We start from the raw sequence: 25,854 nt of genomic DNA on the forward strand, positions 1-25,854 counted from the left end.
TCTGGCACCAGCAGCCAGCTGCCAGCCTCCCCCACTTAATTGATTGTGATTCGGTTAGCCCATTGCGTTACCAAAACAACGTTTAATCATCCACAATGAGTTTGAGAACTATGTGCCCGCGGCTTTCGGTAGGATTTCCTGGGCAGGCTTGGAGTCCCAGTCCCTGTACCTTATCTCTGGGTTGCTCAGAATCCTGGCCACGCCCTTCAGGAAGGTTGGTTTATTGACAGAGGACTTCGCCATAGAATCGTTGCTCTTCTTCTCCAAGATGTGCGGTATCAGTGAGGAGAAGTTCAGAGATGCCACGTTCGTAAGTGAACCATCCTGAGATTCAGTTAATCCCTGATTTCGCTTGTTGTTGTACTTCTCGAGATATTTCTTGGCCCCCAGGCGGGCAGATGACTTCAAAGCGTTCATATCCCAGGATACGCCCAGCTTGGATTGGATCTCCTCGGAGGCCGTCTTGTCGCTGGAAGAGAATAGCGTTTGAAACATCCTCTTGAGCTCGAGATCCTTCGGATCTTGCAGAGATCGCACTGCTCGCGGGTCCATCTGTTCCACGGGATTTCCCTGGCTTTTGGTTTCCGCCTCCCGCTTGGAATCCTTGTTGAGCTCAATCAAGTCCTTTAACGGCAATTCGGGCACCGAATTCCCTTGCAGCTGCTGGAAATCCATTTCGGGTGCATCTTTCGGCAGGTAGCCGCGGCTTTTCAGGTAGACAAGCGGCGACTGCCAGTTGTCGATGAGGTCCCTGACAATGGTGTCCACCGAGTTCTCATACTTAACTACTTTTAAATTACGCTCAGCTGTCGCAGTATAAAATAGAAACATGTATAGGATTAAGAAAATCATTTTAATTCAAATTGAGCGCCTGCTATCGATGACTTTGTGGAACGGTTCAACTATCGATGGATATTCGCATTGACAGCTACGCCTCTGCAGCCCTGGTCAAAATCAGCTGTTGTGTTGTAGGCAAACGTAAAATTAACAAAATCTTACCAATTTATTGTTTTTTACTGAATTCCAAAGCCTTACAGGTTTTCGGTTGATCGCACAGGACTGCAGCGCTATCATGGTCATCACCAACAACACAACACTGCCCGAGGAGTCGGAGCTGAACGTGCAGGAGCTAAATCTTTCGTCGGCGGCCTTACGGGCGGGCTCCTTCCATTTGGGCAAGCAATGCGAGCAGGCCAATAATGTTAGTACCTCCAGATTGCAGGCAAATGCCGCTCATAGTCATGCCCAGCTGAAATGCAGCTTAAACGGAAGCTGGCAGCCGTTTCCACTTCGAAATCGGAGCGGTTTAGTTATATAACCTAACCTCAAAAAGCACTTCCCTCAGTTTGTTTACGTTTTCTTTCATGTAATTTTAGGAGTTTATGCTGTGCCGGCAGGAGCTGGACGACCCGCGGGCCTGCTTGGCGGAGGGCAGAGCCGTGACCAGCTGCGCCCTGGACTTCTTCCGCAAGGTGAAGAAGTCCTGCCATGAGGAGTTCACGCAGTACGCCACCTGCCTGGACAAGAGCAGTGGTACCATGGCTTTTTCACAGTAAGCACTCCGTATATGTGGAATGTTCCAACCATGCTATACTGAATACCATCCCTACATTAGTTGCCGCAAGACCCAGGGAGTGTTCGACAAGTGCATCAAGGATAACTTCGACTGGGATCGTCCCTCCTATGGCTACTTCTCGCGAGCCAAGGTAATTTGCCAGCAGCGCTTCTCTGACCACAGACCTCTGCTAAGCACTTCTGTTTTCAGATCGTCAAATCAGCTCGCGAGGCACCCAAGAAGGAGGAGAAGGTCTCCTACCCCGACGCCACCCCCGGTCTGCCCGAGGACTACCCCAAGCCGCCGGCAAAGTACGGTTCCCGCTTCCACTGGCTGGAGTAGACTGCTGCCAGCGCGTAGTGAAATTTGAAAGCGTTCATCTTAATATAAACTCTTGTTTCCATTAGTATTCGATATATTTATTTCATCGTATCTTCTTCCTCGACACAGTCTGCTTGATTTTGGCCATAATGTCCAGGTACTGGTTATTCAGGCAGCATCCGCAGTAGCTTACGGGGAAGCAGGCGCTGCCCTCGATGCGCCGGTACAGCGGCGTGTTCTGATAGAACACCCACGAGATGTTTTCCTCGCCCAGCACCAGCATGATCTTCTCGAAGCGGAAGCCCTGCACCTGGAACAGGTCCATGTCGCCGGTGATGATGCGCCACTCTGCGTAGCGTATGTTGACATCTGGGGGCAGCTTGGAGCGCTCCCTCATCATCACGTGCTCGAACCAATCGCGCACCTGGATGATGGATCCAGTGGGAGGATGTTTCCTGATCTGGTAGCTGATGCGCGGGTACAGAGGATTTCTGCGACAGGAACTTTGCATGAGCTTCTGGAGATTTTGTAGATATTTATAGTAATGCTTACATGTAAGGAACGAAGGCCAGGCGAACTAGCACGAATTCAACTTTCTCTCGGGGAGCCATCTTGGAGATATATTTATTTTTCTGCGGACGACGCACTTCACAGTCACTGCTATGCAATACTAACGAGCTTGGTGCACTACGCTTAATATATATGCACTATAGCGACCCGCCAGGTAGAATCACTGCCAAAGCAGATGTTCCGTCTTTAATCCCAAGAAAAAGACCCAGTTTACCTGGTTGTAGTGATTACCTGTATAGATTTTCTCATCTACAGTTTTATTGCTAAAAAGTTAGTTCTTATCCTAGACAAGGCAGCGTTACTCCGTGTACCACTTGGTGCGCTTAGGTTTCTTGACTTTACCGCCCGTAACACCGCCGCCTCCTTGGTTTCCACTAATCATGTTCTTGTACTTATTGATCAGGGGCCGCAGGTCATCCGTTTCCTTCTTGCGTCCCTGCTTGGGCCGATTGTTAGCCTTGCGCTCCGCCAGGTGGGACTCGCGTATCTTCTTGTTCTTCTGCTTGCGCTTCTCGGTCTTTACCTTCTTCAAGTGTTCCTTGGCCTGCTCCACGATCTTCTTCTTGGATCGCATCTTGAGCGAAGTGCCCGGCTTGGCTGCCGTGCCCACATAGTCGCCCTGCACATCGCTCAGCTGCTTTTTCTCCGCCGCTTTACCTTCGGCTTTGGCTGCTCGCGAAGCCTCCAGCTTCTTAATATGTTTCTGAAGTTTGGTTTTGTTATCGGCCTGGGGAGCCGGAGTTTTGGTCTTCTGGCCATTTCGCTTTTGCTGGCGACGCTCCTTGCGCTCCTGCTGCTTGTTCTGGTATGTGGGATTGTTCAGCTTGGAGCGCTCTGTGCGCTTCTCTTTGATTTTGTGCACAGCACGATCCTCTATACTGAACGCGACAATGGGGCGCTGAAAGAGTGAAAAATTAGCAAGTGATACAGTGGGTTGTCTACTATCTGCTTACACTCTGTGTTCCGAAGATGTTGGGGTTGTTGTTCAGTTTCCGCAGGGCGGCCAGAGCTCTCTGATGCGTGTCGAAGGATAGGAAACCGAAACCCTTGGACTTGCCCTGCGGATGCTCAGGGGTCACCTTGTGTTCCCTCATCACCCGGCATTCGTGGGGTCGGAAACCAGTGTAGGTGAGTGCCATTTGCTTCAGCTTTTCATTGTCGTAGTTTTGGGGCAGATTGTGAATGGACAAGCGATTGCGGGAAACAAACCTGGAGGATAATCGATTAGGTTACAAATGCGCCTGCTGTGTGTACTTGGCACCAGTCTTACCGATTCAAGTTCTTGAGCACCTGCGTCTTAACCTGCTCCAGTTCATGTCGCTTGGCCATGTCTGAGGCCGAAACACCGTCGGCTGCCTTCGCTCCAGACATGATAAGACCTTCCCTGGCCAAATACAGGTTTCGTGAGTCCTTGGCATCGTCCTTTTTGTTGTCCTGCGACTGCTTCGACTTCATTTCCTCGCGACTCAATGCGGGATGCGGATCCAGGACCTCATCCATCAGCTTGAACTCCGTTCCAGCTTGCAGACAAAGATCCGCCGACTCCTTGGCCTTGAACTTAACAAAGGCTGTGCCCTTGGAGTGCCCGGAAACCGCCTGGCGATTGATTATGGCGTAGCTGACCAAGCCAAACTTGCGGCACGCCTTTCTCAGGTCGGCATCCTCTGCATCGAAGGGAACGTTTTTGATGAAGACCGTGCATCCCTCCTGGACGTCGTTGGAGATTTGCTTTTCCTTTTTCACATTTTCGATATCCAATTTTGATTTTAATTCGTCCTTGTTCTCTTTATGGTCGTCGTCGTCCTCTTCGTCCCCTGATTCCCCAGCGTCCTCTTCATCTTCGTCGGATTCCGACCCAGAATCTTCCCCAGAACTGGCGCCTTCCTCGCCAGCTTCCTCGTCGCTTTCCTCCTTGACTTCCTTCTCGTCGCCGTCCTCTTCCTTCACCTCCACCTTTGGCTTCTTCTCTTCCGGCTCCTCCTCCTTGGGGTTCTTCGTCACGTACTCGTCCTTGCCCAAGGCCCAGTCCACAAACACCTTCCTGCCGAGCAGCTCCTTGCCGTTGGAGTTGAGGATCGCTTTGGTGGCCTGGTTGATGGTCTCGTACTGCACAAAGGCGCATCCCACCAGCTTGCCGTCGCCGCGCTTCAGGATGTGTACGTCCTCCAACGTGCCCCACTGTCCGAAATGCTCGCGTAGCGAATCATCCGTGGTCTTGTAGCTGATGTTGCGAACGATAAGACGCGCTCGCTTCTTCTGGCGGCGCTCCTTCTCCTCCTTCAGCCGCTGTGTGTTGAACGGGTTGCGACGCTTCCGGGCCCCCGTTTCTGGCGGGGATTCGGCGGCGTCGTCTGTTAAAGGTTTCATTTTCTTGAGTTCCATTTGCACGTGGAACTGTTGATGAAAACTAACGAACAAAACAGCTGATCGGCAAAGTACCCGAGGTGAATATCCATCCCTGGTATTACCGATAGTATTTGGGCGCGAAATTGGAAATATTTCAACAAAAGGGAAATTTATTTTTAACAATCGTAAACAATTAAACAGTTAGGTCTACGTTTCTTGTTTGGTCGCGAACAGTTGGTGGAACTCCGAGGGCGTCTTGAAGTAATCCACCAGCAGCATGGAGGAGCGGGTGCCCAGTTTGTACATAATGTGGCTCCAGGGATTTAAAAAGTTTTTGTACTCAGCTATTTGACCGCGTTCGAAATAGTGTTTCACAGTTCCCACGGGCAGTTGGGAGCCGTAGACTGCAACGTATCTAAAAATAAAGGGAGTTACTGCTTGTGGATTTCGTGTACTACCTTATCTAAATTACTTTTCCGAGCTCTTGTATATTCTCAGGGGATATTTGGCCACGAAAGCCCGAATCGCCAGGTTTATTAGCACGAATCCGCCCACAAAGTAGTACAGATCCGATTCCTGGGACACCAGAATGGCTATGTCCATTGTCTGGACCATATTTAGGTAGTTCATGGATGTGGCATAGTGGTACGCGGCCACCGCAGCCAGGATACTGGTCGTGGCAGTGGATATGTTCTTCGTCCAGGTCACGTAGCTCTCGATAGGTGCCCGGTAGATCAGCTTATAGTTATCCGGAAGCCTGTCGCCAGAGAGGAGCTTCCTTTCCACTTCGCCGGAGGACACATTGCGCCACTTGCGCAGCCAGCTGCTGGTGCTGAATGGGAAAGGGGTTGAGTGATTCAGTTGGCTTTGGGAAACACTAGATAGGTCTTACTGCAAGCCCTGGAAAGCCGGTTTAGCTGATATTGGCCGCAAATGAGCCAATTTTACGCTTCGTAAGAGCGCCGCACACATTTTGTGTTTTCTTATAGTGGCTCCGTAAACAGTCTGGCAGCGCCATCAGCTGTGCGCCGGAGTTGCCGGACTGCCAGGTCGCAGCAGCTACGAATTTTGCGTCAGTTTCGGGTAAGGATTTGAAGCTCACTCCACCCCAAAACAGTCAGTAGGTAAACAACACAGCTGTAGAACAGTCTTTTTCCAGTTTCCACAACATTAGCTAGGAACACGTTCCACAGGACGGGTACCATTTGTATTTTTGATACCTTAACAAAATGGATTCGAAACGCGCGGCCCTCGAATCCGGCGACGGTCCGGACGCCAAGCGTCTCGACACCACCCACGATCGGGACAACGAGTCGTCGGGTGGCGACGCCGGCCAGGTTATACTGGCCAAACACGTAGCACCCTACACGGGCAACGGATGCACTCCCTCGCTGGAGTCCTATTTGTTCGAGTCCACTCCCGCCGGCAGCCAACTGCTGCCATGGAAGTCCAGCGCGGATGGTCCGTTTTCTGACAACGATGCCGAGCTGGAGAAGACCGCCAGTGACAACAAGAAGCGTAAGCCGTTACACTGTCCACTTCCCAGGAATTTGTTACAACCTCACCATTCTATTTAGCCGACACAGCCAAGTTGTCCCGTCGGGAGCTGGCCAAGATGCGCCGCGAGCACACACTAAGGGCCCTCGCCCTGGAACGCGAGTTGACCAACAAGCCGGGCCAGGCACCCGCTGCCGAGGTGCTGCTCATCCGCTTTCCTGATCCCGAGATTACTGCTCCCATGCTGGCAGGACTGTCGAAGGAGATACGGGACGTGGTCTTGCCCATCAGTGTGGCGCCGCGATACTGTTTAGTGCATCTGAAGGCCGGAGCCGATGTGGAGGCCACCATTCGCGATATCAACAAGGTGCGCTTCGGTACGGGGTACCTTCGGGCGGAGCTCAAGCCGTTCTCCGACGAGGAGCAAGCCGAGTTCATCGATCCCTGTTCGCTCTATGTGGGCAACATGCCGTTCAACATGACCACCTCGGCCATCAAGGCCTACTTCGCCAACGCCATGCGCGTGGACATCGGAGTGCTGAAGCGCGAGAAGCGCGCCCGCTACGCCTTTGTGCGCTACGCCACACCTGACCAGACCATGGAGGCGTTCAAGGAGCTCGTCGACTCGCCGCTGAACAGCCGCACTCTCACAGTTCGCTACCGGCGTCTTCGGAAGCGCGCCGGCATGCCCACGGTACAGTGCGCCACCTCCTTCCAGACGCTGCAGTCGCCAAATGGAGACGACGACAATACTGACTGCAAGGTCATATCACCACCGCCGGTGGAGTCGATCATAATTAGCGACAGCGACAACTGCTCAGATTCCAGTGGCAATGGCAAAAACGTCAGCAAGCGCAAGAACAAGATTAACGAACAGGAGAGAGAGATTCAGAAGCTCAAGCGTCAAATGGTTGAGTATGGCGCTATTATAAAAAGTTTGCAATTCAGACAGAACAGCTTAGAAGGTATATAAATCTGCTTGCAACTCATAATCGGCTCCATTCAAAATACCACCTTTCCATTCGCAGATACATTTATACCTGATCTTACCCCAAAAGTAGAGCCGTGCGTGAATCCTTTAGGAGGTTCACTACGATCCAATGAGGTGCACCTAATGCGTGACATTAAGAAAGAGTGTGACTATTTGGGAATCTCTGATCCCGTAGCAGCTAGCAAGCCGACAACACAACCCTTGGATGACAGCCAGAAGAAAGCCAAAAGTATATAATTAATCCGATGGAGTTCTTTGCCTCACTGCTCATTGCTCCTTTCACTGCTTCTCTTACGCAGATTCCTGTTTTGGGCGGCTGTTTTCGGGTCCTTTCAGGCGAGGCACCAGTGCTGCTGACGAGCACGAGAAGGATGACCGACTTGAGGAGCTCTATGCTCAACTAGAACGCGATCCTGATCCTTAATCTGTCGTGCTACAGTGTACCAAATTACTAAGAATACTAATTTAGTTTATTTTTTATTGAACTACCGTTTCTTTATTTGTTATCTTTTCGTTTTCGTTTTTGTTCAGTTTCTCTTATTTCAGCGTACATTTATGGTATATAAAGTAAAATTACACATAATAATACGTAAGTTAAATAATATTTCGGTTTTAAATATTAAACCCGAAGCAATATCGTTTAATGGACTGTCTTAAATATCACTTATACAATAATCATATGTACTCGATGATGATTTTCATATTAGTTTATATATGGTCAAGTCACGTATCGTATCGTTTTGTAAACTTAAAACACTTGCGTTTGCGAAATTGTAGCACAGCTGGAGGAGCATGCGAGGTTCCTCTCCCATGTGCCGACATTAACAATTATATCTAAACTAAATTAGGTTCAATGTTCAGTATTTAATTTTTGTTTGGTTCTCTCCAATTCCTTGCATATGGCTCGTTAAATTTAATATCGCAATTTGTCATTACCAAAACAGCTCACTGCGTAGAGAACTTCTGATTTGATATGACTTCTGATCGTTTGAATGCGGAATGTTATAAACTATTTCATTATATTTAAGGCTGACTTTATTTACACAACAACAAAAGTATTTGATAAGGCACCTGTGTCACATGCTGATCGCTCAATTTACAATTGATATTCTGCTCGATTTCAAAGTCAATTTGTATTTGTATCAATTTGATTATTTTTGATTCTTTTTGGGATTCCCTCTCATCGTATTCGATATGATGTGTGGTGTGTACATTTGAATTTCAAGCACCTCGGTGTCCAGCGTGCAGTCAAATCTCCAAGTCTCGGAAACTTTACTCGAGTGCCTAGCTTTGATCCTGAAGGTCCGCTGGGATCTCTTGGCTCTTTTAGCTAACGATGAGCTTGGAGACGAGGCACATCAGGATGGTGGTGATCACGGTGCTCACGGCGGAGCTGCTCGTCACTTTCGACTGGGACATGGCTCCGTTTCCGGTTCCGGTTCGCTCGGCCACTTCCGGAACTAACGGCTCGTCGTTGGACTGGTGATCGCCCACGGCTAAGGGAAACAGGGATTGGGAAGTCTAGTTAGTGGCGTTTCTCGTTTGACGGTTCAGAGTGGGGATGTTGTGTGCAGAAACGACTTAGAGCTAAGCTAGATAGTTTGGGAATCGGTATGGTATTTGAGAGGGTATTTGGGGGGCATAGAACAGAAAGTAGGCATAACTTAAGTAACTTAGGGGGGAGCAAATGAAAATAATTGATGCAACATACTCTTCACTCTGTAAACTCGTTTCTTTCTATATTTGGCTTGTCTTGGCTTGGCTTGGCTTGGCGTTTCGGCAGGCGGCGCAGTTCGTGGGCGTGGCATGTTTTTTGTATGTTTCGATTGATGGTTTACTTTATTCAGACAGAGATCACTCATGCGGGCGATGGATTACACTAATGCTGGCAAATTACAACGGGACGGGCTACAACACACGGATGAGCTGGCTACCAGATCCTCTAGACTAGAAGAACCTGTTCGTGAAGCCCCACATCCAGCCGGGCAGAATGCCCTGGTTCGGGTTGGGGTTGGGATTCACACTCGGCACTTCCGGTGCTGTATCGGTCGGTGCGAGCCGCAAATAAAAATATTCGTTTAAAGAACAAAAGTATTGAATAAAACCATAAAGCAATGCTCGGGATGCAGCGGGATGTGCGATGGGGTCTAGTGGTCTACGAACAGGATGATACTACGTGTGGGCAGGAGGACTACAACTACACACACAGGGAACGGAAGAGAGTGGCGGGAAGGCGGCAGAAAGACAGTGGCAGATTCTTCCGATTCTTCTGCGCGATGAGTCTTATGTGGGTGTGGTTGTGGTGGTGGCTGGTAATGGGTGTGAGTGTTGGTATGGACTTGATGGTCGTTTTGTTCGGCTGTTGTTGCTGTTGTGCTTGCTGGATGTGTGCTGTGGTTAATAGTTCTTGTTTTTGTAGCCGCGTCTCTTAAAGCCTGCAAGAAATATATGTACGTATGTAACATACAGACAGATGACAATGACGAATACGCATACGAATACATTTGGATTGTTCGGCTTTTGTTGAATGCAAATTAGACGATTATGGGCCAGGCACGTGCAAGCGAGTGTTAAGTGAGATTGGGTCATAACGGGAGTGGATCACATATCACATATCACATGATGAGCCCCATATATCCAGCACTCTTACAATCCCACAATACAATCCCCATTCGACTTTTCGTGCCATGCAGGTGAGTTGAATCTTTTCCTGTTCCATGTTAGTACTCATTTCGGTTGTTCATGCAATTACGTGGGTGGTAGTTTGGGTGTGAGTGAGTTTTGAGTGTGTATCGGGTGGTTGGGTTGTGTGGGTGGTTGGGGGTGAGTGGGTGCTTTTAGGTGCGGCTCAACCCAGCCACTAGCCATTCGGAATTTTGTGCCGGAGGTGCCAAAACAAGGAAACGGTTACGCACAAACGCTGTTCGAGGTTTTGCGACTTTGACTACAGGGTATAGAGTTTAGTTCGGGGAGTGGAAGGTCAAATATTAACAGTACCATATCAAGATAAATACTTAATGCTACGCAAGTACGGAACTAGGGAACTACGGAACTACGGAGCTTAGACCATAGGGTGGGGTGTTCTTTTCGGGGCCTCCATTTTCGGAGTTTGTGGTGTTCAACAGATAGTGTTGCTTTATCTTGGGGTTAACCAGTTAGTGACTATTGCAGATGCTATATTGGCTTGGTTAGGCGGTTAGAGAGTGCGCATGCTAGGATCGTGACTTATAGGCTAGGAACATGGTTTCCGGTGGAGTTGATCTTGGACCACGTTAGTGAGACCGACTGACCAGTAGTTTTGGTGGCTGTTGTTGTCGTTGCGGTAGATAATTGCTTATTTATTCTCTGGGCTATTAAACTGTAAGCAAGGTATTATATTATGGCTGTTTTTTATAGTCATTTCTTCCTTTCGCAGTATGCAGTATCTTTGTACATGGTATGCTAAATTGAGTTGGTTAGTTCAGTAGAATCAAAAACCAAAAGTACCAAAAGCGTTAGTTTTGCAAGGATTAGTTAGCATTACTTAAGTTAATGGAAGGAACACATAGTTATTCGAAGATGTAATTAGCAAATTGGGGTTAGTTTCAAGATTAGTACAGCTAGTTTAGAAAAGGTTATTAAAACAGAGGTCTCAGTAAAATGAAGTTAGTGGTTACTCTATAGGAAAGTACTTTCACCAAAAAAAAAAAAACTCAGCGTGAAAGCACTGAAACAAAACTAAAGTGAAACACCACAAAATCAAGATTAGGAGAAGGCACAATTATACAATATTTATAAATATAAATATACAGACTGAATATATAGACTGGCAAAGGACATTGGACACACACAGTTTGGTAATTAGTTTTTCAATAGGTAGTATAAATGTATTTCTTCCATAGGCAACAAAGACAAACACATTCGACTTGAGTAATAGAATTTCACTACATAGACATTAACTTAATTAAACATACCATAAAGATAGGATTTATTAATATTATCATTTCATGACTCGTAACTGCTTCTCGCTAAGTAACAACTCATACAAGACTTCTTCCTATGAGATCTTTCTGACTTTCAGAGTTCGGGATTCGAAATTCGTGGATCCAGTAGATCGATTCGATTCGATTCAATTCGATTCGACCTCAAACAAAACTACCGCCGAGTCGGTCCCACTCACCTGCGTCAAAGTCATCACCATTACCATCGTCGGCATGCGGGATCATGGAGTGCTGTTCGAACTCGTTGTCCGAACCCTCGACGATATTACCTGTGGACGAGGGCGTGTTCTTGCAGCCGAACCACCAGTGGGCGGTGGGTCTGGGGAAGGGGGGCGTGGCCGTGTCAACCTGTGAAAGTACATCACAATAAAGTATTACTAATTTTATTCAGGATTGCCTTGCCAGCTGGCAACACTTACAGCAAAGCGGGCGTCGTGGAATCTGTAGTACTTGTCGCCCTTGAAGAAGTACGTGTAGCCATTGGTGTACTTCAGTGCAGCGTCCAGGTTGTTGGGCACACCCTCCCAGTTGGAGATGGGCTTGGGATAGCTGGACTTGACCGGCGGCCTCTTGGCCGGATCGAAGCGCCAAAACTTGCTGCCCTTGAAGAAGTAGATCTTGCCATTGCCCCCCCAAACCATCGCGGCGTCCAGATGGTCGGGAATGCCGGTGAAGCCCTCGCTGATTTCCTTGGGATAGACGCCGTCCATCTGGCGGCCCTGGTAGCGCCAGTACTGGGTACCCTTGAAGAAGTACGTCTTGCCGTTCTTGTAGGTGAACGCCGCATCGATGTTGCCCGGCAATCCCGGCCAGCCCTTGGAGATGAGCTGCGGGTAGCCCTCCTCCACGGAGTCCGTGGTCAGCTTGTAGTACTTGTCGCCCTTGAAGGCGTACGTCTCGCCCTGCGCCGAGTTGAAGAGCGTGTCCACCTTGGAGTCCTTGCAGATGGAGTCGTCCAGTGGCACCTTGGGAGGAGTGTATGGTCGCTGGGTGGTGGCCGGGTACACGTTGGTGGGCCTCAGCTGGTTGGTTTTCCGGCCGTACAGTGACTGGATCGCCGCCTTGTCGTCATCGTCCAACTTGAAGACGGGCTCGAAGCCGCGATAGAAGGGCGCCATCAAAGCGGCGCTCTGATCGGAGTGGGACAGTCCCAGGGAGTGACCGAACTCGTGGGCGGCCACCTGGAACAGATTGGTGCCGCGGGGCGAGCCAATGGTCCACAGCTCGGCGTCGTCGAAGTGCGCATCTCCGCCAAAGACCGGGAAGAAGGCGTGGGCCAGGGTGCCACCTTGGCCGTCAAAGGCGTCGCCGTCTCCATGCTCGCTCTCCACGAACCTGGGCGTGAGGAGAAGGAAGGAGATGATGAGCATTCGAAATGTGAATTGTGGCTGTGGGGTTACTCACTTGATCTCGATGTGCACGGGGCCGGAAGTCTTCCTGGTGAAGGTCAGGTCTGTGTCCTCGGACCACACGGCGAATGCGCGACCGATCTCCGCGTCCACATCCACGCGCTTCAGCCGCTTGGGGTACTTGGAGATCTTGTAGGTGAGGTTCTTCACGCGCCAGCGACTGCCCTGCAGGGCGTAACGCTTGGAGCGGCTGTCGCCGGTGCCGACGCGATCCCGGACTCCACAGCGGGGCAGGGACATCAGCTTCATGGTCTCCGCATCCAGCTCGCCGGTGATGTTCAGTCCCGCGAAGCTCTGGAACTCCTCGATGGCGCTCACCCAGGTCCGCTGGTCGTGCAGCCCGCTGCTGGCGGGATTGCGGGCAGAGGCTGGCAGGTAGCCGAACTGGGACAGGTAGATCTGCAAGGAGGGAGGGAGCAAGGAAGGATAGTTTAGGGACAGCTGGCAAAGATCAATGGGCACCGATGGCACCGATGGCCACCCGTCGTGGCCAACATGATTAATGGCCATCAGATTAGTCCTGGCTACGCTGTCGCCTTTCCCTGCCATCTGACTTGCATAATTTACGACTGCCTCACTGGCTTCCACTTTGTATAAATAACGAGGAGGGAAAGGGGGGCCCCATGTCGTATGCTTGATATGCGTGTGTAGCTATCTACATACATATATCCATACAGATAAACTGCGAATGCGACGTGACTGGGAAAGGTGTGAAAACGCTTAATCGATCAGCAAGCATCGCCAGCATTAAGGAAGCGATCACTGCCTAATTGTAAATTGTAAATTGTAAATTGAGAAGTGTAACATTGAGACATCGAATGAAAACCGTTTGCCCATCAGGGAAGTGCACTGCGATCGGAGAACAATGCGAGGCTATCGCAACAGTTAAGTGTTCACTTGTTCACTTGTTCACTAACTATCATCTGCTACTTGGAATTGGAATTTGATTTCGGGCCAATTACAACGGCAAACTGTCTTACAACCGCTTGTTTTATGCGCTTAACTCTTAACGCTCAACGTTTCGGCAATACGACTTTCGACTTGGCATGGACATCAGGTTCCCCGGCAGTTTATGTGTCGCACATTCTTAATGACTTAATGCCGCCGCATGTACGAGTATATGGTATATAGTATATGGTGTATAGGGTATAGTGTATAGTACATGTTGTATAATGATTTGCCGAATCTTGCATAATGCCAGCTGACTGTTAATTTTATTGTGTTCTTTCCGCCTGCGAGGAAGTAAACATTTCGCTGGCATCTTAAGAATTCAAGTCGTGTCCGCGAGCCAGTGGCTCTGTGATCTTGTGATCTTCTGGGTGGGTTGGCTACCTTTACTTCTTACTCTTTGCCTCCGATCAGCTGGCTGTGTTCTGCGAAAGGTAAACGAACCGTAAACAAAGCACGGTGCGAGTGGAGAGTATCTGTCACTCATCTCCTGACAGTTGCAGATCCACTCCAAATCCACTCCAAATCCATTCCAAGCCCAGATTTCCATTCAGACACTCGGAAGACGCGGAGTGGTTCTACTGACTCATCTGCGACCTTAGCAGCGCCTCTTTGTGCAATTAGCATAATTACTCGGAGTGAAAAACCTGCCCTTTGGCGGACACGAACCTCTCGATTACCGAGAAGGTGTTATGCCAGTCTCTGGGGATTGCAATGCAGCTTTTGTCATAGAACAAACAGAATGACAGCAATCGAATGCATTGTTCGGGCCTCAAACACCGCTCTTTCGGTTATCTTCCATCGATAAGATAACCCCCATTGGCAGCAAACAAAAGACTACTCAACCTGTCCGTAATTGACTCATTTCTGACGCATTTTCCATTCAGCAGGGAATGCGTCACAAGGCGAACGGAAGTCGGGGCTAAACCGGAAGTGGGGACTATCAACGTGGCTTACATATTTCGGGACTCATCGCTCTAGGCGTCCCATTCAGCTGCTCAATAGCCGTGATCTGAGTGCATCCACGGCGATTTGGATAAACGTGCACTTGCATGTGATTACCGATTCTCGACGGGATTGGATGGGACAGATGCAAATCATCGGAAATAATTCGCGCTCTAGGGGTGACGGCCACTGCAGTCGGGTCACGATTCGGAGGGCGTTAAAATTGCACTTCAATTTATTATTGCACATGGACACACTTTTTTGCGGCAAAGCAGAAATGTCAACAAATGGCTTTAGCCACCAAGCAGAACTCTTGGTATTCCACAGTAAAACTAACTGATTCTGATTACTGATCTGTACATGGGTTTATACGTATTTACTTAAGCTAGAGACGAGTTGGAAAGGAATAGCCCTAAAAATGCATTTAAATATCTGCTTAAAAGTACACTTAATCAAGGCTTGTGACTTGCTACCTATTTACTACTGTACCCAGTAAATATTTATGCATTTCTGTACGTGCACTCCTGCCCAGTAAGTGGTATCTATTCAGCTGGCTGACCTGCTTGCCTGGTTTACTTAGCCGAAGGAGTTGAACTTGCAGGAAGTGGCCCATGGGGGTTTCTGTGGAGCTCGACTTGGCCAGGAGCCGCAGGAGTGTGTGTGTGTGTGAGCCCTGGAAAGTATGCTACAATCGCAGTGCAACCTTCAAATATTTAACACAATTTGCACAGGTGCAAAGTTGCCAAGTTGCAAAGTTGCCAAGTTGATTTGATTTTGCAGAGGACGCTCCTTCGTGGAGTCATTGAACTTTCACCCATTTCAATTGGAGGCGTAGAGCTCCGCCTCGTTTATTTCCGGTAGAAACAAGAACAGGACATGCATAAATTATAAACGAGTATCGCTTTGTGTACACTTTTCGTATACATCGCCAACGTGCCTGCTGGATGGAAAATTGATGGGAAAATTATTGCCCAGCGGGAAAAGCGGGCGAATGAAAACTCGGGGGGCGCACGTTCAGCGTTTTTCGGGGGTGCGTGGTTAGTTTACGTTTACGTGGCAAGGAATGTGGTATGTGGGTCAGCCAGGTCGTTGACTTTCGTCCGCTACACGGGAGTCACAGGCAGAGGGGATCCCACGCCCACGCCCACCCATTTCCATTTCCATTACCACCTCCATTTGCATTTGCATTCGCCTAGGAAAATTGGCTGCAAACAAACCTAGACCTAGTTGCACACATATTTGCGTAGCACGTGCATAAGCGAAAGTGTCTGCGTCAATTAAAGGCAAATAGCGGAGGTTTTCCCTGTGTTTCCCTGCGATTTTCCCACCGCAGTCATTTGAGTTGTCCAATCTCGCCGCCAACTAGCAAACAGGATTAACTTGTTTAAATGTTTTAGCGCGGCGATTACATCACCACCCCTCGCACCTCAGTGGCAAATCGAAGCGCAGGCGCCTCATTTGGCGGCACTTCTTTGGGGTTTCCATAACGAGCCGATTGGGGAGACTGGCAGATTGGGCAGATTGAAAAGAAAACTCAAAACTATAACGAAACAAAACGAAAGCAAACCAGACTAGGGAAACCAAAGCAGAAACTGGGCCAACGGCTTAAAGTTGTATAACGATTTCAATTTAATGCGGAGCTGCAGAGAGGGAATTAAATTGAAAGAACCATCCAAATTGGGCTATGGAGCGAATAATAGCAGGGATTTTCTATGGAAGTACTTTAAGTCCTTTAAATGTCAGTTTTAAGTTCAAACATAAGGCTGCGTGGCAGGGAAACTCCCACAGAATATTTGACATTTTCACAAGGTGTCTTCTTTTTGCGGCTCGTTTCCCTCAAGTGGCTAATTTCAAACGGCGATAAATAAGCGTCAAGATGCTAAGATAACCGGACAATAAAAAGCGCTATTCATGCAAAGTCAGGCAAAAAAGGATTTTATTGCCGCTGCCATTCCGCAGCCTTTTTAGGCGGTTACCAGGTTGTTTATGGCGAGAAGCGCGAAGTGCTAAGCTATGAGTGACCTTGGCGCAGTCCGAAAAGGAGAAAGGATGTTGGCCCAAAGCAGCAAAAACTATCACTTGTTTGTCAAGTGCTTCTCTGCCAAGTTGATGCAGCCTTTTGTTTGTGCATTTGGCACCTCGCGAAGGTCGCACGCAACTATTTCATAGGCAAATCAATCAAACTCGCACACGAATGGCAAACAATTCGCTCTATCGATTGCTTTTGGCCAGGAAACTTGCCAGTTGGTGGTGGAGTGCGAATTAACTTGCCAACTGCTGCACTTGATTAGCTATATTTGGAGCAGAAAAGTTTTACGGTTTTCTCTGTTTTTGCCTTGGTGCGATGACGAATGCCCCAGTGACTGTGGGTTTCGCTCATTGGTCAAGTAATTAACCTCTTGACAGCTCCATTATGCTCGGCGCATGACTCACTGGGAAATAGATATAGTTTTCCTGCTCCGATCGCATCGCACTAGATTATTAATCGTCGCTTATGAGAAAGTGTTAACTGATGGGGAAGAAATCACGATTTCCTCCTGGCTGCGGCGGTGGTCTGCACGATTTGCATTCTCGGGGAGATGGGAGATTTATTGGAAAGCGTTTGGCAGCGTTTGGCAGCGGGAGGGATGTGAGAACAAAGAACCTGACATTGGAGAGACAAACACGTAACACCGTCGCCTTAGCTGTCTTAGCTGCCTTAGCTGCTTAGCTGTCTTAGCTGCTTTTGGGCCGACTGGCCAGCGACAACGAGCCAAGTTATGGCCAACGCGCCCAACATACCAATTAGAAGTCGGCGAAGTCGGCGAGTTACGTAAAACATAAATAAAACTAGAATCAAAGTTAAGCACGCGCTAATGCGTGGCACGATGAGGTGTAGCAGCGATATAAAGCGAATCCATTGGATATACTGTATCTGTATCTATATCTATATCATCACCCGCTGGCGGCGATCGTAAATGGGTAATCAGGAAGTTCGATTTCTGGGTCCGCTTCTCCGCTTCTTCCCAGTTAATTTATGCAAGTCTGTGGCAAGTAAACGTGATTAGCTTCGCGTAGATAGCAGAATGTGTAATTGCAAATTACATTCGGCGAAGCAGCAAAACAGCGATCATGACAAGCAATTAATCGCAGATAAATATTTATAAATTGAAAGCGTGGAAATCGAGTTGCCCGCGGGGTGGAATAATCCAGCGAATCGAAAGTAATAATTTATGGCGTTTTGTTATCACTTTTTTGGTGGCTGGAACTTAATGCACTTTGGGTGCGGCATTCCGCATCGATTGACAGGTTAAGAGGTGTCTAACTTGGGTTTTCCAACAAGACAGCGCTCTTTAGTCATTTCTAAATTTAAATGGTAATAACTACGAGTATATACTTAATAAGAAATAAACATAACAAATAATTCACTTAGGTTCTCTTGTTATCTCTGCACTTGTTTCGTAGAAATTCAGCTAAGAAATAAATGAGGGAATTTCCAGACCTATAATGTTAATCTGTGTTTTTATAGGTAAGTATGAATTCTTTTTAAGTCCGCTATTCCATTACTTTGAATCATTGGGAAATCGACAGAGATTATTGTTTCAGAGGAGCGAATGGCGTGCGAGTTTTCCTGGTGAAAAGCCACGTTTTCCGCTGGCCAATGTCACGAGCGATAACGATAGCGATAATCAGACTGCAATTAGCCGCCGGCATGCACTTCCAGCCGGCCAACTAAGGCTAAGGCCAGAACCTCTAAGCCGGGCCAAAACCAAGTGTGCGAGTGTGTGAGCGGAATAAATTCCGTTGACATGCGATTGCGATGCGCGTGAGCCTGTTGCACCGCCACACTCGTGAATACGGAACATTTTGTCTGGCGGAAAATTGGGCATTATTCCCAAATGCATCCAGCTCGCAACTGACACTTGGCAACTCGGAACTCTGAGCGCCTGGCACGCCCGTCATGCAAATCGGAAGTGGAGCCTCGCGGAGTATATAGTACATGCTATATAGTATAGATCGCCGGACAGAGCAGACAAAGCGGCTATCTCAAGTGCAAAAAACTGATTCGGATTCGGAATCGGGTTCTGATTCATTTTCATTCCGAGTTGGTTCCTGTTTTACTTTGTAATGATAGATGTCATTATCCCCTGTTTTTACCAATGCATGCAGCACTTTTTGTGCAGTGCACTACAGCGTTTATATAAATTATAGCTGAATTAAATTATTTAGCAATTTACTGGGAACTCTAATAACTTGATTATTTGTGCATAGACTTACCTCCGCCTGTGTGGTGGTGGAAACGGGTGCCGATTGAGCCGCTGCCAGGATCGAAAACAGGGTGCCTACGACTATGAACACTGAACTTTGGCAGTTTGTCATTTTGTTGCTGTTTCTGTTGCTGTTGCTGTTGCTGTGTTGTGTTGCTCCTGAGGCTGGTCTATTTGTCATGTGGTGGGGTTGGGTTCCACTTGCCGCTGGCACTTTGAACTTTATATCACTGCAAAGGCAAAGGGTGAATGGGAAAAGGGAAAGGTCAATTAATATTTCATAAAGCCGGCCAAGTAATAAAGCAGCAAACAGGAACAGCGCGAATGGAAAAGGGAGCAGGCCAAGTACAAGTGCAAAGGGCGAACGGAAGTCACTCCACTACAATCCACTCCCACTTTTCCAACAGGTTGAATGTGGCACACATTCTGTGTGGCAGGTGGAACGGCAATCGGAAGTGGCCGGCGTTGCCGAGAATCGGGCCTTTTTTTCAGTGCAACCACACAATATACAGTATAGTGCCAAGTTGTGGTAGCACAACACACAACACTTGTGTGGCACACCCTTCATTATGCACGTAGCTTAAGCAAAAAAACACTTGCTGTTGTGGCAGCAAAACAAGCTGGCCGAAAAGTGCACTCTCACTTCTTGTCAAGCCATTAAGCCATCGAGCCAAGAATATCTCCTTATCAAAGCCAAATATTTGCAGAACCCGCCACCATATCTGCGCCGCCCTAATCCCCGAGAGCATCTCGGACTCGTTGAGCCCCCGGAGCAGCAGCTGTCCTGTCCAGTTCGCGATGTTTTCATCGGCGGAGATATAGAATGTCATGTGGTGTCTGTTGTCTGGACAGCACGGACGTCATAAGTTTAGACTCCGTGTGTAAGTTTAGACGCCAATTGGAGTTTAATTTTAGACTAGTAAATACCAGGTCGGCCATAACCGTAACGGAGTGTGGGCCTTTTGTTGATACTCCGATATTTGGCTTGCTAAATATAGCGCCGTTTTCCGCGGTCCGAGTTCGTATGTCTGCTGATGTGGATGGAGGATGGATGGTGTTGACCTAGGGCGCGATACTCTATGTTTATGGAGATGTTTACCCCATCAAATCTGGCACCTATGCTGATAGGGATCCGAGTGATGATAACTCGTATCAAGTACACGCCGTGTGGCGCTGCGCGTTGCAAATACATGATATAAATACATGATATACATACAAGTATTTATCTGGAGCGGCCGCTGAACACTTAAGCCTGTCATTCTTGTTGTGGCTGACTAATCCGGCCAAAGCCGGGAACAGTCTGTTTTATGCCAGGCAATTAGCCGCTTAGCAGTTAGCAGTTAGCCAAATGAACAGGTGAGTATGTTTCGCATATACGCACGCCCCATTGGCCCGCCGGCGTTATCTGATTACAATAATTTCGCTAGGCAAATACCATAAACAATTGCCATTTCACATTTTCCCCTTTGGGCAAATGTTTCGGGCAAAAGCCGGGTTGAAGGTCGGCGGGCTGACAGTTTAAGGTTAGCGCCGTGTGGTTAACCCGGCTGATGGGTTGAAGGGGAAAGTGGGGATTTGTGGAGCTGTGGGGTTATAGGGTTTTGGGGTTGTCATAACAGTGGACGCATTTCACCGCTGTTAGATCAATAAGGCAAGTGAGTTTCGAGTGCTTGGGCCAGAGCAATCGATGGCGAAACTGCATGCAGCGCGAAAGTTGCCCTGCTTCGTTTATCGTAATGGTTACGTATACGACATGTAGCACACGTCTGGGTGTGTGCTCGATGTTCAGAATTGGGTCATAAGCAGGGCTTCTACTCCGCCAATGATAAGGTGGACTTGGCCAGCTGCAAACCGGTTCCAGCAAGCCGGCTCCTTCTCATCTCCAGTGAGTCGAAACATTTCTGCGAAGAGGCGTGAGTCAAAGCCCATTTATACGCGAATTAAAATAACAAATAAATTTCGACTCCAACCAGTTTGGCCAAGAACGGCTTCGATGGTGACGTGCGTTGAAAAATACCCCATCAATTGCCCAACGACACTAAATTCCCACTTGCTATGGCTTTTTGGCATTGTTAACCTTATCAGCTGACTTTTCCCGAATGAATACGCCCCGTGGGCGATAAGATATGGACGGCGATCGGCGGGAGTTATGTTGTGTTATGAGTGTTAGCACATGCATAGTTCGGGAATGAGTGGCCAGTGTTACTCCAAGTGTTACTAGAACTTGACCTTAGTGATAGCCATATCACCCACCGGGTTGGGCAAGCACTTTCGACTGTTGAATGTCGAAACCGCCCAATCCCATTCCCCCGTGCTGTTCAAGTTCACCTCCAAAGCGGAGTGGAATGGAGTGCTCAATGGGCTCAATGGGTTAGGCCTGATGAATGGGCTTGACCTTTCAATTGGCTGCGCTGCCAGTGGGATGCAGTTGCAGATCAATGAACTATCGCTGCTGCTGCCTTTGTTGCTGCATGTCGCTTGCAACACTTACGAATTAATTAATTAGCTCTCGGCACATACATTTCTTTCTGTTGTTTCTGTTGTTTGTTGTTGTCGCTGTCGTCGCTGCGTATTCCGCTGTGGATGTGTTGTCGTTGTTTATAATTTATACGTTATACGTTATACGTTATACTTTATAATTCACAGTCGCAATCCTTTTGTTTTAGCTGTATTTTGTATTTTCGAGCTGTGAGTGTGTCTTTTTGTCTTTATGGATTTGTGTCTGGCTGCACTAATTGCCCGCTGGCACTTCCATTTTCGCGCTCGTTTCCGCGTTCGAAACCAAAACTTAAAAATCAAAACTCTCAACTAAAAACTCAGTTAACTCTTTCACTTTTCGGATAACTTTTTTCGCGACCAAACAGCAGTTAGTACTATTCTATCGTAGTGACTTCTTATTCGGTTCTTCAGCTTCTCGGTTTCTCGCCGCTCAACACATCCGCCCTGGCCTGCGCGCAAAATTCAACTGATCTTCAGCGCTCGCTGGCGCACGACGACGACTGGCGATCGCGAGTGGAGCTTTCGCAGAGGGGAGCCCGAAGCTTTTGGGGCTAACAGAGGCGCTGTCGCTGACGCTGGCGATGCTTGGTGTCGTGGAGAGATGGAGATTTCGTGGCGGGGGACTGCCGAAACCTGTTGCCAATAATCGAAGTTGTCCCTTCCGCGCTGGAGAGGGGGGCGTATGAGTAATGCGCTTCTTGGAATCGGCACACATGTGTCATACGCCGCTGGTCCAGCAGCGAACAGCAGCCGCTCCGGCATTCGGTGGCACTTCACAGCTTATCCGTAAGTTTGGCACACTCCCTGCTCCCAGCTCCCTTTTCCCTTTGGCAAACGCTTACAACTCAGCGGATCTCGTTGCTTGAAATTCGCATGCGAAGTCGAGTGAATTTCCGATCTGCCACACCTCGCGCCTAACTGAATGGGATTTATGAATGAATCTGCGGTCTGGATTCCCCTGGCCAAGCGGTTTCTCAATGGGCGCATGAGTAATGCGTAAGTTCGTGAGTGATAATCAAGTTTGGATCGAAAAGTGTGTGCCTTTCACACTCTGATATCTTTTACAAGCTGAAGCACACATCATTTTGCAAGATAGAGGAAATGTCTATAACTAACTGTGGTTGATAACTAAGCCCTAATTTGCTTTTCTGTATCTTGTAGATTAGCATGACTGCCTTTTTAGCGCCTGTGCTAATAAGCTATTCATCTGCGTATCTTCTTCTGGGAATCGATAGCATACTCGCCCTACGTCTGCGGCATCCCATTAATATCAATTGAGTGCAATTTGGGGTGACTCAGCCTCGAAAAGCAGCGTAAAACCACGTGAAGCAAATTGCCACCTAGAGCAAACAAATCCAGTAATACAGTAATCGCCCTGAGCAATTTGCTACCAGCCCAAGTCAAAGGTTCATCTGGGCTTCAGCTCTTATACAGCTGGATGCAGCTGGTATGCAGCTGGAGAAGAGCAAATCCGACAGCCAGATAATGGGCGACATTCCGCCTCTGCGACAGTTCCTGATTCGCTTTATGGAGCTGGCACATCCAACGCGACAAACTTGGCAGAACTTGGCAGAACAAAGCGGGGGCTGTGAGACAAATCGGATGCTGTTGCTGCCATTTATCCATGGACCAAGTGCATCTGGCCTGCTGTCAGCCCCCCTCCTCTCAGCTTGCCCATCTGCTGTGGGCTTAGGATCTGGGATCTGGGTTCTGGGCCCAGATACACACGAATACTCGTATAGTCCGCTGTTATGGCAGTGGACAAGTTGACTTGCAGTCGTCGCCCGCTGTGCGATGTAGTTTGCCCTGCTGCTCTGCTGCTCAGTCGCTCTGCCATCGGAACAATGAAATATTTATGAGTCTCTTCTGCTGTTGTCTTTAAAGGCAACTATTTATGGTATTTTTAGACCATGTCCCCATCCCCATCTCCATCCCCATGCGATCCAGTGCGATGGCATTAAGGTTGGCGGCAGTGAAATGAACTTTTCCACGCCGCTTCAGTTCAAGCGATTTCGCATTGACTTTTGCCTTTGAACTGTGCCACCTGGCCGAGCAGAACATATAATTGTCATACAGATGGGGCAGATAATGCTAATTGTATATGAATATACTCGCTGTATTGTATATTATTTGAATAGAGTGCGCGACTCTGACTTTGAGTGCGAAACACTATTGCTAAACTTAATCACGTCACGGTCAGGCATCGATAGTTGTTTGGTATATGAGGTATATGAAGTATCTGATGTGCCTATAATTATATCTATTCATGTATCGGAATGTTACTGAGCTCCTACGTGCCGATTGTTCGGGTCGCCTTTGTGATCCGTCCGCAATGTCAAATGCAAAGTCCGGACGGAGATCGCTCTTGGCCCATTGATGTTCGATGGCGAGAAAGTGGAATTCCCCGGCGAAGATGAGTCACTTGGTGTACTTACTTACCATACGGCAGTCAGGCAGACAGCCAGACAGGCAGACAGACGAATTGAGCAAACTGAATTTGCATAAACGAATTTGTGAAATAATCAGCTCGGTGCCCGTGCTCCTTCAGCAAATATTGCACAAAACGCCTTTTGTTTTCTTTAAGTTCCACAACGAGCTGTACTGTTTCGAACTTATCGGGCTTATCTGCCACCGATGGCGATTAGATCTTGGTGGTTAGATAAGGCGGACTCACAATATATATAGTCACTATTACTTGGTTTCACTTGATTTCGCTACGACTGGGCACTATCCACACTCATATCATGTCCAGGGGGCTAGCACTGCTCCCAGTTTCCCACTTTCCCAGTTTCTGGCCAAGACTACTTGTTCCGCGAGAGGCGATAGCGACCGATTCCCAGCAGGTTCCGATTGCGACTCGTCTGGCTTTCTGTTTCTGTTTCAGTTTCAGTGCCAGCTCTCCGCCACTCAACCATTCCGCCTTTGTGGTGGCAGCAAAATAATGTTCGCGTAGTCGTATTCGCCACCCCTACTTTTGTATATCCAAGTTGCTTGCGAGTGTGTGTGCTTCTAATGGCTAAGACCTGTGTGTTCGCCTCTAGTTTACGAGTCACGCGAATAGCCATCCACACTCACATACACTCACAGTCGCCCGTAGGTGGAATTAGAATCCTAGTTCTGGTGGTTGAAAATAGCTGCTCGCCCCTGCTCCTTCGTCCTTTGCATGTGAATGCGGAGCAACAGGACTAGGAACTAGCTCTCTCTTTAGGTTTTAGTTAGCCAGACTAGCTGACTGTGTACTAGCCAAACCGATCGATTGGATATTACTCAACTGAATATAACCCTTTGTAAAACTCCATTTGATATTGCAAGAAGTGCAGGCATTTCTTAGAAAACAGCACAAGTTTCTGGCGAGCAGAAGAGCAACAGGGGCTGGGGTAAAGCTCTTTGTGGCTAGGACTCACCTTCGCTGTTAGCGCACTGTAAGCCAGAAGCTAGCAAGCTAGCGAGCTTTTGGCTAGCTGTTAGATCCACTGACGATGATGATTCACCTGAGGGCGCAGCTTTCTCTCGCTCTCTCTCTCAGTCTGAGTTGTGTGTTTCACTCTGGGTGGAAAGCTTTTCACGCAGCGGAAGCACAAACTAATTTGTTTAACACTCGCTAATTTGCTTAGGTATACTATATCCTATATCTTATGGGGATTTGCCTTGCGCAGCAAGCTGTCGTAACTGCAAGTTCGTAACTGCGAGTGCGTTTTTTCCGCTAGACTGAGACTCGGGACGCTCCGCTTAGATTCTTTTATATGGCCGGGGAGCAAGGCGATCCGTTCCGATGGCGTTCCGTTCCGAGATCCGATCCGAAACGCCAGTCATTCAGCTCGGCTTGATGCCCGCGTCCTTCCCTGTCAGCAGTGTTCCCCTTACGCGGTGTGCCGAGCTGGGGGATCGGGGACCTTCCTCGTTTTGTTCCGTTTCGAAAACGGGATAGGTACGCACCAATCCCGGCCAGATCGATCCCAAGAGCTCCGTCTATCGGTGCAACGCCATGTGGCATAGGCATATTGAGTTCACTTCCACCGCTGCAGAACACTTTCGGCTGCAGAGCGTGCTGATTCATTTGGATTCACTTTGCTTCCACTTCGCTCGCCGCGATGCTAAATTTCGCTTTATATTGTTCTTATATTTTGATTTATACGCACTCAAACGTGCTGGAATGCCGTCCTCTTGGCTTCCTCCTCAAACGAACACCTCCCCACCTGCAGTACGGACTCCCCCACCTGGAAACTCGTGGGGATGTCTTCTTTTGTAATGCAATTAAATATTTTGACATGGCCGTCGCACTGGCGAATAAACTAAGGATTTTAGATACAAAAGCGCAATTCAAATCGAACAGGAAGTCTGATTGGGTGATTGTTTGATTGTTTGATTAACCGCGCTGATTGATGGGGCCACTCCTTTTGGGTATCTCAAAGGAAATCCTTCAGTTGGTGTCTTTGTGCGATTGCTTATAATGCAATCATCGGTTTTACTTCAGAATTCTTAGTACTTTAACGTGGTGCACCTATTTCACACAACTCTTCTGGTCACACGACCTTCTTTATTGACT

At 48.3% G+C, this 25,854-nt stretch overlaps 7 protein-coding genes across 12 annotated transcripts; 2 read left to right on the forward strand and 5 right to left on the reverse strand.

Annotated features, from left to right (window-relative positions):
- Window positions 1-62: 62 nt before the first annotated feature.
- Window positions 63-852, reverse strand: LOC6532096. The gene has a single exon (XM_002092836.4). The coding sequence runs from the start codon at window positions 850-852 to the stop codon at window positions 109-111; it is 744 nt and encodes a 247-aa protein (XP_002092872.1). The 3' UTR covers window positions 63-108.
- On the forward strand, window positions 846-1,961 carry LOC6532097 (NADH dehydrogenase [ubiquinone] 1 alpha subcomplex subunit 8). Its single transcript, XM_002092837.4, has 5 exons — window positions 846-978; window positions 1,038-1,201; window positions 1,377-1,552; window positions 1,616-1,706; window positions 1,766-1,961. Exons 1-5 carry the CDS (start codon window positions 909-911, stop codon window positions 1,895-1,897), a joined length of 633 nt encoding a protein of 210 aa, XP_002092873.2. The 5' UTR covers window positions 846-908; the 3' UTR covers window positions 1,898-1,961.
- LOC6532098 lies at window positions 1,959-2,538 on the reverse strand. The gene is made up of 2 exons (XM_002092838.3): window positions 2,429-2,538; window positions 1,959-2,367 (listed from the first exon to the last, which is right to left on the reverse strand). Exons 1-2 carry the CDS (start codon window positions 2,485-2,487, stop codon window positions 1,980-1,982), a joined length of 447 nt encoding a protein of 148 aa, XP_002092874.1. The 5' UTR covers window positions 2,488-2,538; the 3' UTR covers window positions 1,959-1,979.
- Window positions 2,539-2,655: 117 nt separating this feature from the next.
- LOC6532099 (RNA-binding protein 28) lies at window positions 2,656-4,854 on the reverse strand. Its single transcript, XM_002092839.4, has 3 exons — window positions 3,717-4,854; window positions 3,400-3,655; window positions 2,656-3,344 (listed from the first exon to the last, which is right to left on the reverse strand). The coding sequence occupies exons 1-3, from the start codon at window positions 4,826-4,828 to the stop codon at window positions 2,745-2,747; spliced, it is 1,968 nt and encodes a 655-aa protein (XP_002092875.1). The 5' UTR covers window positions 4,829-4,854; the 3' UTR covers window positions 2,656-2,744.
- An 88-nt stretch (window positions 4,855-4,942) lies between these two features.
- On the reverse strand, window positions 4,943-5,842 carry LOC6532100. Its single transcript, XM_002092840.4, has 3 exons — window positions 5,685-5,842; window positions 5,265-5,624; window positions 4,943-5,207 (listed from the first exon to the last, which is right to left on the reverse strand). Exons 1-3 carry the CDS (start codon window positions 5,762-5,764, stop codon window positions 5,000-5,002), a joined length of 648 nt encoding a protein of 215 aa, XP_002092876.1. The 5' UTR covers window positions 5,765-5,842; the 3' UTR covers window positions 4,943-4,999.
- A 43-nt stretch (window positions 5,843-5,885) lies between these two features.
- Window positions 5,886-7,765, forward strand: LOC6532101 (protein painting of fourth). The gene is made up of 4 exons (XM_002092841.4): window positions 5,886-6,310; window positions 6,370-7,254; window positions 7,318-7,509; window positions 7,580-7,765. The coding sequence occupies exons 1-4, from the start codon at window positions 6,022-6,024 to the stop codon at window positions 7,702-7,704; spliced, it is 1,491 nt and encodes a 496-aa protein (XP_002092877.1). The 5' UTR covers window positions 5,886-6,021; the 3' UTR covers window positions 7,705-7,765.
- Window positions 7,750-24,178, reverse strand: LOC6532102 (matrix metalloproteinase-14). 6 transcript variants are annotated; one of them, XR_001454286.3, is made up of 7 exons: window positions 23,748-24,178; window positions 18,820-19,039; window positions 12,665-13,068; window positions 11,680-12,595; window positions 11,530-11,608; window positions 8,992-9,319; window positions 8,635-8,776 (listed from the first exon to the last, which is right to left on the reverse strand). XR_001454286.3 is itself a non-coding variant. In XM_015196213.3 (6 exons), the coding sequence occupies exons 2-6, from the start codon at window positions 18,988-18,990 to the stop codon at window positions 8,607-8,609; spliced, it is 1,740 nt and encodes a 579-aa protein (XP_015051699.1). In that variant the 5' UTR covers window positions 18,991-19,039; window positions 23,748-24,177; the 3' UTR covers window positions 7,750-8,606. The 6 variants fall into 6 exon arrangements, 5 of the variants coding, with proteins under 5 accessions (XP_015051699.1, XP_015051700.1, XP_015051696.1 ...); XM_015196213.3 differs by lacking the exon at window positions 8,992-9,319 and having other exon boundaries at window positions 7,750-8,776; window positions 23,748-24,177; XM_015196214.3 differs by lacking the exon at window positions 8,992-9,319 and having other exon boundaries at window positions 7,750-8,776; window positions 11,440-11,608; window positions 23,748-24,177.
- Between the last annotated feature and the right edge of the window lie 1,676 nt (window positions 24,179-25,854).

The sequence above is a fragment of the Drosophila yakuba genome, chromosome 2R (assembly GCF_016746365.2).
Source record: "Drosophila yakuba strain Tai18E2 chromosome 2R, Prin_Dyak_Tai18E2_2.1, whole genome shotgun sequence".
NCBI classification, from domain to species: Eukaryota; Metazoa; Arthropoda; class Insecta; order Diptera; family Drosophilidae; genus Drosophila; species Drosophila yakuba.

Excerpts from the sequence above, each read along its gene's own strand:
- LOC6532097 (XM_002092837.4), top strand. The coding sequence starts at position 909 with ATGGATATTCGCATTGACAGCTACGCCTCTGCAGCCCTGGTCAAAATC. Across the intron at positions 979-1,037 it reads CTGTTGTGTTGTAGGCAAAC|GTTTTCGGTTGATCGCACAG; the intron begins GTAAAATTAACA and ends AAAGCCTTACAG. Across the intron at positions 1,553-1,615 it reads GGTACCATGGCTTTTTCACA|TTGCCGCAAGACCCAGGGAG; the intron begins GTAAGCACTCCG and ends TCCCTACATTAG.
- LOC6532100 (XM_002092840.4), bottom strand. The coding sequence starts at position 5,764 with ATGTGTGCGGCGCTCTTACGAAGCGTAAAATTGGCTCATTTGCGGCCA. Across the intron at positions 5,625-5,684 it reads CCGGCTTTCCAGGGCTTGCA|CACCAGCAGCTGGCTGCGCA; the intron begins GTAAGACCTATC and ends TTTCCCATTCAG. Across the intron at positions 5,208-5,264 it reads ATATACAAGAGCTCGGAAAA|ATACGTTGCAGTCTACGGCT; the intron begins GTAATTTAGATA and ends CTTTATTTTTAG.
- LOC6532102 (XM_015196214.3), bottom strand. The coding sequence starts at position 18,990 with ATGACAAATAGACCAGCCTCAGGAGCAACACAACACAGCAACAGCAAC. Across the intron at positions 13,069-18,819 it reads CCACCACCACACAGGCGGAG|ATCTACCTGTCCCAGTTCGG; the intron begins GTAAGTCTATGC and ends CCCTCCTTGCAG. Across the intron at positions 11,609-11,679 it reads TCCACGACGCCCGCTTTGCT|GTTGACACGGCCACGCCCCC; the intron begins GTAAGTGTTGCC and ends GTACTTTCACAG.
- LOC6532096 (XM_002092836.4), bottom strand. The coding sequence starts at position 852 with ATGATTTTCTTAATCCTATACATGTTTCTATTTTATACTGCGACAGCT.
- LOC6532098 (XM_002092838.3), bottom strand. The coding sequence starts at position 2,487 with ATGGCTCCCCGAGAGAAAGTTGAATTCGTGCTAGTTCGCCTGGCCTTC. Across the intron at positions 2,368-2,428 it reads CTGGCCTTCGTTCCTTACAT|AAATCCTCTGTACCCGCGCA; the intron begins GTAAGCATTACT and ends TTCCTGTCGCAG.
- LOC6532099 (XM_002092839.4), bottom strand. The coding sequence starts at position 4,828 with ATGGAACTCAAGAAAATGAAACCTTTAACAGACGACGCCGCCGAATCC. Across the intron at positions 3,656-3,716 it reads GTGCTCAAGAACTTGAATCG|GTTTGTTTCCCGCAATCGCT; the intron begins GTAAGACTGGTG and ends ATTATCCTCCAG. Across the intron at positions 3,345-3,399 it reads ACATCTTCGGAACACAGAGT|CGCCCCATTGTCGCGTTCAG; the intron begins GTAAGCAGATAG and ends TCACTCTTTCAG.
- LOC6532101 (XM_002092841.4), top strand. The coding sequence starts at position 6,022 with ATGGATTCGAAACGCGCGGCCCTCGAATCCGGCGACGGTCCGGACGCC. Across the intron at positions 6,311-6,369 it reads CGCCAGTGACAACAAGAAGC|CCGACACAGCCAAGTTGTCC; the intron begins GTAAGCCGTTAC and ends CATTCTATTTAG. Across the intron at positions 7,510-7,579 it reads CAGCCAGAAGAAAGCCAAAA|ATTCCTGTTTTGGGCGGCTG; the intron begins GTATATAATTAA and ends TCTCTTACGCAG.